Source organism: Chiloscyllium punctatum, chromosome 40, assembly GCF_047496795.1.
Source record: "Chiloscyllium punctatum isolate Juve2018m chromosome 40, sChiPun1.3, whole genome shotgun sequence".
Lineage (NCBI taxonomy): Eukaryota > Metazoa > Chordata > Chondrichthyes > Orectolobiformes > Hemiscylliidae > Chiloscyllium > Chiloscyllium punctatum.
In genome coordinates, this window is record NC_092778.1 from 21,851,548 (window position 1) to 21,863,423 (window position 11,876).

Genomic DNA, 11,876 nt, shown 5'->3' on the forward strand with positions numbered 1-11,876 from the left:
CTCCACAGTTACCTGATGGAGTAGTGCTCGGAAAGCTAGTGCTTCCAAATAAACCTGTTGGACTAAACCTAGTGTTGTGATTTTAACTTTATGCTCTCTAGTTCTGGACTCACCAGCCTAGGGAAAAGATGGTGTGTGTGTTTTTTTAATCCTATTCAAGCCCCTAACAATTTTATAAGCCTCTAATGTCACCCCTCAGCCTCTGAATTTCTAGGAAAACAGCCCCAGCCTATTCAGCCTCTCCTACAGCTCAAATCTTGTAATCCTTGTAAATCCTTTCTGAACCTCATTTCAAGTTTCACAACATCCTTCTGATAGGGAGACCAGAATTGCACATAATTTTCCAAAACTGGCCTAAATAATGCCCTGTACAGCTATAACATGACCTTCCAACTCCTGTACATAATGCTCTGACTAATAAAAGAAAGCATACCTAATGCTGCCTTCACTATCCTATCTACCTGCGACTCCACTTTCAAGGAGCTATGAACCTGCACTCCAAGGTCTCTTTGTTCAGCAACACTCCCTAGGACCTTACCATTAAGGTGTAGAAGTCCTGCTAAGATTTGCTTTCCCAAAATGCAGCACCTCTCATTTATCTGAATTAAACTCCATCTGCCACTTCTCAGCCCATTGGCCCATCTGGTCCAGATCCTGTTGTAATCTGAGGTAACCCTCTTTGCTGTCCACTACACCTCCAATTTTGGTGTCATCTACAAAACTTACTGTACCTCTTATGCTCACATCTGAATCATTTGGAGAAATGACAAAGTAGTGGATCTAGCACTGATGCACACAGCTCACAGGCCTCCAGTCTGAAAAACCAACCCTCCTCCACACCCTCTACCTTTTTTTTTCAGCTCATTCTGTATCCAAATGGCTAGTTCTCACTACTCAATGTGATCTAATCTTGCTAACCAGTCTCCTTGGAGGAAAATTGTCAAATGCCTTAAAGTCTAAATAGGTCATGTCTACCACTCTGCCCTCGTTAATCTTTTTTAACTTTATTTTTAAAAATCCCCAAGTTCATATTTCCCATGCACAAAGCCATTCTGACTATCCCTAATCAATTCTTGCCTTATGTAAATCCTGTCCCTCAGGATTCTCTCCTCCAACTTGCCCACCACATTAACGAGTCTAAATAATAACTATGTTGAGCTGGGTGACATTGTTTACTAATGTTAATATTTCTAGTGTGGTGTTTTATTTTTGGAATGTCATTGAAGTTCTCTTTTTGGGTTCTAATGCTCCACTCCATTTGAGCCTTTTTTACTATTGAGTAAAGGTCATAGTGCTCTGGAGTAATGTTGAATTACCATGGCACTGCATGCCAGTGCCACTGGCTGGGAAGTTAATGCTAAAGAGGTAGGAATCTGCACCAGGCCAGACTACAATGGCAATATGATTTATCCCTGCCTAGGTCTGACCCTGAGCTATCAGATTACAATCCGTATAGCAACAGTGCAGAAAGGTCACTCTGTACTGATGCTCAGAGCATCTAATGCAGACCCCTTGTCCAATAACCCAAATTTATCATCGCCAATCCAGCTAACCCCTACATCTTTGGACTGAGGGAGGAAGCCAGAGGGGTAGCAAACAGAATGTATGGAGTATCCTGGGGTGGAGCCCAATGAGTCCCTGGTGCTGAGACAGCAGTGCTAACCATGGCTATCCAGTGTTTGGCGTTACCATTAAAGTTGCTTAAAAGGCTGTTTTCAGGATTTGTCTTGCCATCTCTTCAACCACGCTGCTTTGCCTTGCCACCCCAAAGTTGGGGTACAATAATCCCCACAATGGCCATCTGGCCACTATGGGGGTGGTGGGGAAATGCCCAAATATCCTTCCAACCTGAGCAGTCACTCATTCAGCAGAAAATGAAGTTTCATGACTTGTGGCTGAATTCTTCCCACGTTCACATGATTGTGTCCTATGCAGTTGTCATTACCAGGAACTTCTTATTAAAACAGATGTGATATTTCAGCTGACTTGACGCCCTTTAATTTGTTTAACTTGGCTTTCCTAATATTTTAACATGCAGAGACAAATGAGAATGAGCTTTTTTGAATTGGGGGAAGTGGGGTGATGGCCAAGTCAAACAGGAATTACTTTGCTCTATCCTTTTTTTTTTGATTTCACTCAGTCATACAAAAATGTAGTAGTTTGGACAATAGTGAAACAATGGGAGGCCTTCAAAAAGATGGCTTAGCTACAAAATGGGTGCTCTGTCTTGCCCTTTGACCTGTCATTGCTGCCCCCCCCCCAAAAAAAAACTAGAGACAAGGCATTTGAAACTCCATCTTGTTAATGGAAAAAGTGAGGACTGCAGATGCTGGAGATCAGAGCTGAAAATGTGCTGGAAAAGCACAGCAGGTCAGGCAGCGTCCAAGGAGCAGGAGAATTGATGTTCCTTGGATGCTGCCTGACCTGTGCTTTTCCAGCAACACACTTTCAGCCTAAGCTTGTTGATGTTATAACTACCTGTTGCATTATGCCATGCAGCCTGTTTTCTGATACAGCAGCACAGTGGCATGTCTGTTTCTACTTGACCTTTTTTTTGTCTGACTGCCAAGTGGAGGGGACCGCACAGGCAAAGCAGTGTTTTGGAGCATGGGGATTGCCAGGCACTTCATTTCGGTTCTGAGCAGAGTATGGGCTCCATTATGTGTCTCTGCCTAAAGGGTTAGAGTGGAGTGTGACAGTGAGAGTGGATGGCTTCCAGTCACCTGGTGGCTCTAGGTGCAGAGCAGTCCCTCTTGACTTTTTTTTTTGGTGGGTGGGAAAGGGGTATGAAGAGCAATGTTAGAGGCTTTCCTTGGATATTTCAGTAGTTTGCTGCCTCGACCCTGGAATTTCAGCTGAGCAGTAGCAGTCAAGATTTTCAGAAGTGTTGGTGGCAAGTACCCAAATAGATGGGAAGAATGATTGCTCCTTACAGTGAAACATGTCAAGACTGGCCATTCCCAGGGATGTTTTTCCATGGATTTTCAATGCATTCTTCTTTAATATTTTCAGGCTCTCCTTTTTAAACATTGGGAAAAATTCACAATGAGGTCTACAATCTTGCAGGTGGAAGGTCTTCCCTCTAAGTGCTGTTCTACACAACTTCCAGTATTTAGATGTTGGCCTTGGAATGTGCTACACCCTCTGAGCACAATAACAATTGTTTCAGGAAGCCTAAAGCTGTCAATGAGCCATCCAGGTTCATTGTTTCTGTGTAGTGATCTTCCTCTTGCTTCTGCTGTAGATTATCAATAACCTTTTTTCCCCTCTAAACCTGCCCCCAACCCAAAGTCATGAGCTGTAGGTCTTGTTAGCTGGACCAACATTGGTTGCTTTTGTTTAATTGCCCAGAACAGTAGCTCGCTGCTTTGATTCACTGGAATCTGGTGTTGGGAGTTCTTCGTCACATTGAATAGGACGAGACACTTACTTTTTTTTTTGACCACTTTTTAGCAATGTTTTTAACTTTTTGTTTTTGTTAGGCTCCTGCTGTGGATGATTTTGGCTTCTGAGACCACTGCAGATGCTGGAATCTAAAGTAGCCAAGGCAGGAGGCTAGAAGATCACAGCATTAGGTGGAGAAGTCAACACTTCAGGTGTAACACCTCTTCAGGGCCCAGCCAGTTGCCTGTGAGGAAGGGCTCCTGCCTAACTGTGAGAGTGACTGGAGGTTACCTTGCAAGGCTATCTGCAGCCTGTTTACGTATCGAGAGCACTGGTATGAACTGTTCCATGTTTACTTGTCCCTGCACACTGGACTGAAAAGCAGCAGAAATGCTGGCATGAATTGAGATGGTGGCTGAGCCATTAGCAATCCTTTCCAGACTGGCATTCCAGTAATCTGCTGGAGTGGAAAGTGTACTTTAAGTATCTGTGGTCTTGAGGCAGCTGCTGTGAGACACCAAGCATCTGATTTTTAAAAAAAATTGAAGTTCTGCAGCTTTCAGGCACTGGTTGATAGTTTGTGCTGCATTGGAGCCTCTGCGCATGTGGCAAATCTTCATCTGAAAAGGCAGAAAGTTGGGTGGGAGAGGGTCTCTGGCTGCACCATCGAAAGCAAACTCAAGGCAAAAGCTGAATAGCTGCCATAGAATCACCAAGCCAATTGGCAACACTTCCTCCTCCACCTCCTGTCAGCTTTCTACTTTCCAGTGAGAGTAGAATGTTAATGCACATGTTGCAATGTGAGTTTTATGTTCATCACAATGCCAATTTTTGTGGTTAAAGTTTGTGGTTATGGCAGTGGGTGCATCTTAATGTCATTCAGACTGATAAGTGAGCTTTTAATGGGTTGCCTGGCATTTCCACATCTCTGAAGGAATTGCCATCCTTTTTTATTCCCACCCTTTGAAGTCAGTGGGAGAGTATTTGCTTTTTGAGATTTCAACTTGAACTTGTGTAGCACTTTGTGCTAAAGCATCTTGCACCATCTTACAGTTTTGCATCTCCCTGTGAAGGGAAGTATGTTTCTGTTATCAACCTCCTAGGTTTGAGTTCTCTAGTCCCAGTGGGGAAAATACCTCAAACCACCTTCAAAATTTGTATTTGAACCAAAAAATTAGTTTTCTCTCCATTAGTCAAAATACTTCTCTCAAAAGCAATAAAACACTCACTCATTCTGTGGACTTTTTAAGCTGAGGTGACATCACTCTTGTTAAACTTTAAGCATCGATAATGAGGAAAAATGGCTGCACAGCACTGGGGACATATCTGATTAAAGCTGAGGAAATCTGCTTGCGGTTTTTGGTCCAAGCAAGACCATGTAAGTGTGAGGGTTGTTTGTGTGTTTGCTGCCATAGTGATGACATTTACCCACTTGGGTAAACTGAGTGAACGTGGAGGCCTGTTTCATAACATGCAAATGTTAGGCAAATATCTATGAATTTTCTTAAGCTGAAGGAGAAGCCTTCAATTTAAAACCAAAGGTTTTCTGTTTGTTTTGCAAAGGTGAGTTCTGTCCCTGTGCAAACTTTCATAAAAGACATGGGATACACTTCTGGATCAGTAAATGATAAATATTGAGATGGAATGATCTGAAAGTGATGCCTTTATGGACTGGGTCACTGCATTTGGTGTTTTCTTTCTTCCCTCAGCAGTCACTTAATCATGGCATTAGCTGTACAGTATGGAAACACCCTTTTTTTTTTTTTGTTGAATGTGTCCACACTGACCAGATATCCTACATAAATCCAGTCCCATTTGGCCTATATCCCTCAGCCCTTCCTATTAATGTACCCATCCAGATAACATTTAAAAAAAGGTATCGTACCAGCCTCCAATTTGGTAGCTCGCCCAGCAGGTTCTCATTTTATATTTTAAAAAAAAAACTTTGCTCTCACCAATGCCCTGGATCCCTTTTACTTGGGGGGTGGGGAGGGAGAACACAGAGAAAGGCCTTGACTATTCACCAATCAAGCCCCTTTTTTATATGAACCTCGACACAATCACCCCTCAGCCTCTGTTCCAGGGACAATAGCTCAAACCCTCCAACCCTAATAACATCCTTGTGAAACTTTGTAAATGTTTTTTTTTTTTTTTTTGAACCCTTTCAACATCTTTCCTCTTGCAGGGAGACCAGAATTGAATGCCGTATTCCAAAAGTGGCCTAGCCAATGTCCTACACAATTTAAATGTGCTCTCCCCACTTTTATCCAATGCACTGACCAAGCAAAGTCAAGCGTTTCCACACTGTAGGGAATCTAATCTAATCATACCAAACACCACCTTCACTATTCTATCTCCCTGTGACCCTACTTTCGAGGGACTAGGAGCCTATACTCCAAGGTCTTTGTCTACCCAGCTGAACACCGGCACGTCAGCATTTTAGCTGAACAAAGTCAAAAATCACAACACCAGGCTATAGTCCAACAGGTTTATTTGAAACTGCAAGCTTTCAGAGCCCTGCTGCCTCAGGCAGTGAGAATACATATCTGATGCAGAATTAAGTTTTTAAAAAAAAAATCAAAGGGTCATACAGCTTAATAGAAACCTGCATCTCCATTCTCTCCAATCAAAAGACTTAACAGCCATCTAGATTTGTTCATGCATTCTAATCAGCTGGATGACCTTTTTAAATCTTAACCTGTGTCCAATCTAGATAAGATGTGTTATCAATTTAAACTTTGGAAGAGTTGAGGTATTCTTGTGAACTGTTTTTAGGTGATACATATTTCCTCCCCCATGGAGTCTAAAGGTCCTGGTGCACCACCCCCTAACTATGCTGATGTTATGCAACCACCAAGTTACCAAGGGGCTGCTGTAAATCCACCTTATCCAGTTGGACCTGCCATGGGAGCTCCTGGAATGCCAGCTGCTTCATATCCACCACATCCTGCAACTGCTCCTGTTGGTAAGTCTACTGTTATTTCTTTTTTTTTTCCCCCCAAATCACATGGATGAATGCTTAACAGATGAGCTTTATGAATGCAGAATTTAAGTATAGCATCCTTGTTGTTGTGGCCTGCACAACATGTGAGCACTTGAAGAAATTAGTGCCAAAAGGATGGAGTAACCTGGTGTGTTCTTGTGATCAAACGTGTCTGATCTATGGTCAGCATTCTGGATTTATTGGCATTTTTCTACTTGCATAGTGTCTGCTGACTTTCCAAGAAATGGTTAAGTCTTGATCCTGCACTTTAACCCTTCCTGGGTGTTACATTTTTATCTCCGAGCTTGCTGTTGGCAGTTTTTCTATTCATCTGTCTCTACTTGCAATGCTTGACCATGTGTGAAAAATGCACTTTATTTGTTTGGTTGTGCAGGCTAAGCTTGGCTTGAGGTGTTGCCAGTATTTCAGTTTTAGTGATGTGGCTGCAATGTGTTGCAGACCACAACTTCGCCTTTATGGAAGGACTTGTTTCATGAGCACTCAAAAACATTTTGTTCTCTAGTTGATTTTTGCCATTTTGGTCAAATTTGATAATGGTTAACTTATGAAATGCATCCACCATAAGATGTTAATATGCTGCTTTTCTTGCTTATCTTTTTCCCTAGTGGTGCAGACTGTATATGTGCAGCCCAGACAACTTGGTTTCCAGCCAACACAGACTATCTGTTCCTCCTGTAACCAGTCAATAGTGACCCGTGTTGTCTACTCACCAGGTGCACTAACATGGCTAAGTTGTGGAGGTCTCTTCCTTGTTGGGTAGGTTGTCAAGATAACAATTTTCTTCCCTAAAATCTTGTGCAAAGTCCAATCTAAACGTATAGCAGTTATGTACATTTTGTCTGCTTCATCAGCCTCTTTAATAGAGAAAAGGATTTTTTTTGAATGAATACAAAGCTGTTTCTGTGGATACTGACAGTAGCAGTCAGCTGGCAAACACCATCATAGGTCAGTAAACACTGTAGAAAATGGGCTATTGTTCTGACTTAGGCTCACTTGCAGAATTGATAGTGGTGTGCTAATCCAGGTAGGGGGTGGGTGGTGGAAATGAATACTTCTGCCCATGAACTTGACCAAGCAGGAAATAAAGTAAATATTCCTCTCCCCTCTCTTCTTATAGAAAGAAGTGTCAAGGAAATAGTCAGAACTGTGAATAGCTGTAGCCATGGGTCCATTTTTTTTCAAAAAGAATCCTTGAATACAGCCGACTCCGATCAAATTACCAAAGGCTAGTGTTTCTGGCAAATCTCTCAAGGAGCATTAATGCCACACATGACATGATTTGGAGATGCCAGTGTTGGATTGGGGGTGGATGCAGTTAAATCACAACACCGTTATAGTCCAACAGGTTTATTTGGAAGCACTAGCTTTCAGAGCACTGCTCCTTCAGGTGGTTGTGGAGTACACAATTGTAAGACTGACTTTATAGCAAAAGCTTAGTGAGATGTAACTGAAATTCTACACTGAAATACCATGTTTGTTAAGTCTCTCCTGTTAGAATGACCATGTTAGTTTCACTTATGTAAACCACAACATTTTATTTTTAACAAGTTACACTTTCAGTTTAACTAGAGGGGGGAAAAATTGATTTACATATGAAAGAAGTGAAACTAACATGGTCATTCTAACAGATGACTCCAACAATATGGTATTTTTCAATGTACAATTTCAGTTACATCTCTCAACTTTTTTGCTATAAATTCTGTCTTGCAATTGTGTACTCCACAACTATCTTCATGAAGGAGCAGTGCTCTGAAAGCTAGTGCTGCCAACTAAACCTGTTGGACTATAACCTTGTGTTTTGTGAGACGTATATGGCAGGCTTTGATGCTGAGAAAGGTCTCTCCTCAACATTCTCTTAAACCTAGAGGGAGGTGAGGATAAAAGGGCAGCAGTGGTTAGCACTGCTGTTTGTGTGCCAGGGATTGGGGTTTGTTTCCAGTCTTGGGTGACCTTGCAAACTCCAAATGGACACTGTTCTCTTCACATCTGCATGGGTTTCCTCAGTCTGAAGATGTTAAGTGGATTGGCATTGATTAAATTGTCCTGTGGTGTCTAGGAATGTGTAGGCTAGACTGGTTAGCCACGTAAACTCAGGATGGTGGTCTGGGTGAGATACTGTTGGAGGGTTTGTACAGACATGTGCCAAATGTTGCCTGTCTTTCTGCATTCAAAAGACAATTTTGACAAAAGAAGTTGTGGTTAGGTTTGAGTCAAATCTTGGGATAACCCTTCCTTCCTGAATGAGAAGGTAGGTATTTTTCTGAAGAAATTGTCTTATTGATGTAAGCTGTGTAGAGAGTTTGAGACAGGGTTTGAGGATTGACATTTCTAAGTATCTGCCACTTAAAGACCTGATCACTGTAACTGATACTTTCTGAGGAAGCAGCAAGGTGTCTGAGCAGTTGGTTTCAAAAGGCATATAGGTATAGAATAACTGGTCATTACAGTCCAGTTGCAGTCATTACAATAGTGAAAAACATTTCTGGATTGTGTAGAAGACTGAATTTGTAATAAAACTGTATGGGAAGCTAATGTAGAAAAATGGACTTGACATTGTACAGTAAAATCTGACTTTTGTTTGAGGTTAACACATTCCATCTCAATTTAAAACCCAACCACACTCCTCTACATGCACTTTTTTAGATCACATTCTACTGACACAACTGTGCTTTGATCTATCTGAAATGCTATTGTTTTTTAATGTTTCCAGACAAACTAGAGAAATACAACTTTTTATTTTTGTTGTAGATGTGCTCTAACTGCCTGACCTTTTTTATATTACAGGTGTGGACTTGGTTGCTGTTTGATCCCATTTTGTATTGATGGCCTTCAGGATGTGGAACACTACTGTCCAAATTGTGGAGTAAACATTGGTGTCTGTAGACGCCTTTAAATTTCCTTTAGATTCAGCTATCCCTCTGGACATTAACTTTTGGCACTTCCACCCTGAACTGCTCTTCAGACATTAGTCTTCTGTTTTCTAATTATTTGTGAGACATTTTTTTGCAGAGATACAACAGCTACTATCTGGAAAGAAATCTCTCCTATGTTGGAGACCATCTACAGCTGATCTCTAATCCACATAATTGCATCTAAGTAATCTGTGATCCTGACTGTCATGAGCAGCCATTTTAATTACAAGGAGACAATGAAGCCTTCAGGTAGTTTTTGTCACTTGTTTAAAATATCCCTCTTTTTTTTAAATTGGATTTTTGGCAACTAGCATTATCTATAAGCAGGTCTGAGTCAAAGGATTCTGATTACTAGGTAAACTTTTGTTGGTCTGGTAGTTTTGTTGATGGTGGTTTTTTTTACAATTTTTAAAGTAACATTCTAAAACTTAAAACCCAGGCTTGGATTGAACAGCATCACGTATCTCAACATGTCTGGACTGGTGATCTGACATTTGTCTGGGTAGCTGGTTTACTGCAACCACACTCCAGTAGGTTAAAGATTAAATGATTTGAGTTTTTGTACATGTTTGTATAAATAGTCACATGATAGCACTGCCAAAAGGTTTGGAGACACTTTGGGTTGTATTACAAATCTAGAGAATTTGTCACTTTTTTTTAAAACACCAGTCTTTTGTCTTCAGTTTTTAGCATTAAGCCATGCCACTCCCCAGATATGAAAATTCTGTAACTTTGGAAATTCATGGGAAGAATGTGTACCACCAAGAATTAGATGACTAAGCTTTTTGTGATGTAGAGGTGCTGGGGTGGACAAGGTCAGCAGTCACGTGACACCAGTTTATTTGAAATCACCACCAAGCTTTTTGAGGTGTTGCTCTTTATCAAGTGAAGTCACTTCACCAGATGAAGGACCTGTGCTTAGAGCTTGAGATTTCAAACCTGTTGGGCTAAACCTGGTGTCATGTTACTGCTGACTTTTTTTTAATCTGTTGTGAACACCTGAACAAATTGTTGCTAATGCCAATGATTACTCTTGCGTAGTGGGTCATGAGGAAGGCTGATTTTTGCAAGGGATAGGCGAAATGGGTCAGTGATTTGATCATGCAAATTACTCCAGGTCCAACTGGCAAGTAGCAATAGTTGAGTCTAAGACTTGCTGCAGTGGCGGGCTGTTGCTTTTATTATGGAAATCTATTTAAATTTGTAGCAAACATTTGTTCATTATACATAACAGTAGAAGTTGAAGTAGCATTACACTTAATCATTAGCCTGCCAGTTAGAGAAACTATGCTATAAAATAAACCACCTCAGTTGAAGGAACTTTCTGAATAAAAAACTTGCAGGCTAGAAAATGGCAAAGCTAACCAACCTTGAATGTGCACTACTGGTAATGATTTAGAAACTCCCAAATATCACTTTTCAGTACAGCAATTGATTCAAACAAAATCTGTTTTCCTGACCTAATCAAAAACTGCTCATTTTGACTTCTACTCCCTTGGCACACTGCCAAGTCAACTGGCTGTTCATTTTGAAAATAAGTGTTCAATATTTTAGAATGATCCTTCATTGAAAAAATCACTTTTTAAGGTGTAAAAAGCATAGAATCACTAGATAAGTTGCATTCTGTGCAGCAAGGCATGTGAAATGTTTCTTGTCATAAAGTGCTTGTCACTAAGACACAAACTTTAAACAGCGCACTATATAAACTTCAACAGGTCAGCATACTTGTAAACGGCAGGATACCAACAAACTTTCACAAGCTTAATTCCTATGGATACTATTTTTAAAAGAAATTTTCACCTAAGCTTCAATTTTACCTCTGAACATAGCTCTTGATGTTACACCTGAACTGTTCATATAGCTTTTATTGTTAATGAGACTTTGACTCAACAACCACTGAATCTGGATGGAAACCCTAATACAGTAGACTGACTACAGCCTGTCTCTAAATCCTCTGAATTGAATAACCATTTGACTTTTTAAAAATTCTGGTATTACTAAAATGCAATCTATTTTATACTAGAATTTTCTTTTTACAGGTTTGTGTTTGGACATTAGTGCTGGATATGTAGATCTATAAATCTCCAATACTGAAGAATTGGATCTTTATTTGAATGCAACTTGTTCTAATCTGCCAGTTGTCTAAATTAACATTTGAACAAATCCAGGGTAAACTGTTTTTTATTGCAATATATTGTAATTTTTTAAATTTTTCCCTGTTTTTGCTTCTGAATTAAAGATGTCTTGACAGCATTCCTCTGTTCAATGAGATTCTGGTTTTATAAATAAAGTCACCACCAGAAACTGTCTGTCAACAGTAAGCTGTCTCCTTTTTTTAGGAGATAAATACCACAGTCCAATTATCACTTATTTCTACTTCTGCATGTTTGTAACCAATGATATCAGCATCAGTCCTATTTTCCACTGAATTCCAGTTTTTTTGTTTTGAAAGCATGAGTCTCCAATGGTGGCGGAGTCTGCACACTGAACAAAGGATGCTCTGGGTACCCTGTGGGTGAGCTTGCGCACATTTTGTCTTGACGCCCTGAATCCAGCTCCAATACCTTGATCTGTGC

At 40.6% G+C, this 11,876-nt stretch overlaps 1 protein-coding gene across 4 annotated transcripts in view; it reads left to right on the forward strand.

Moving 5' to 3' along the window:
- Positions 1-11,609, forward strand: part of LOC140464424 (lipopolysaccharide-induced tumor necrosis factor-alpha factor homolog) — a 33,560-nt gene extending 21,951 nt beyond the window's left edge. For 2 of the 4 annotated variants that reach the window (XM_072559459.1, XM_072559462.1), the window contains exons 2-4: positions 6,160-6,349; positions 6,994-7,144; positions 9,173-11,609. In XM_072559459.1, the coding sequence (XP_072415560.1) occupies positions 6,181-6,349; positions 6,994-7,144; positions 9,173-9,281 (429 nt within the window). In that variant the 5' untranslated portion in view covers positions 6,160-6,180 and the 3' untranslated portion in view covers positions 9,282-11,609. Of the gene's footprint in view, positions 1-3,499; positions 3,719-6,159; positions 6,350-6,993; positions 7,145-9,172 lie in introns of those variants that run through there. The other 2 variants (XR_011954924.1, XM_072559461.1) reach the window with 2 other exon arrangements.
- The last annotated feature ends 267 nt before the right edge of the window (positions 11,610-11,876 follow it).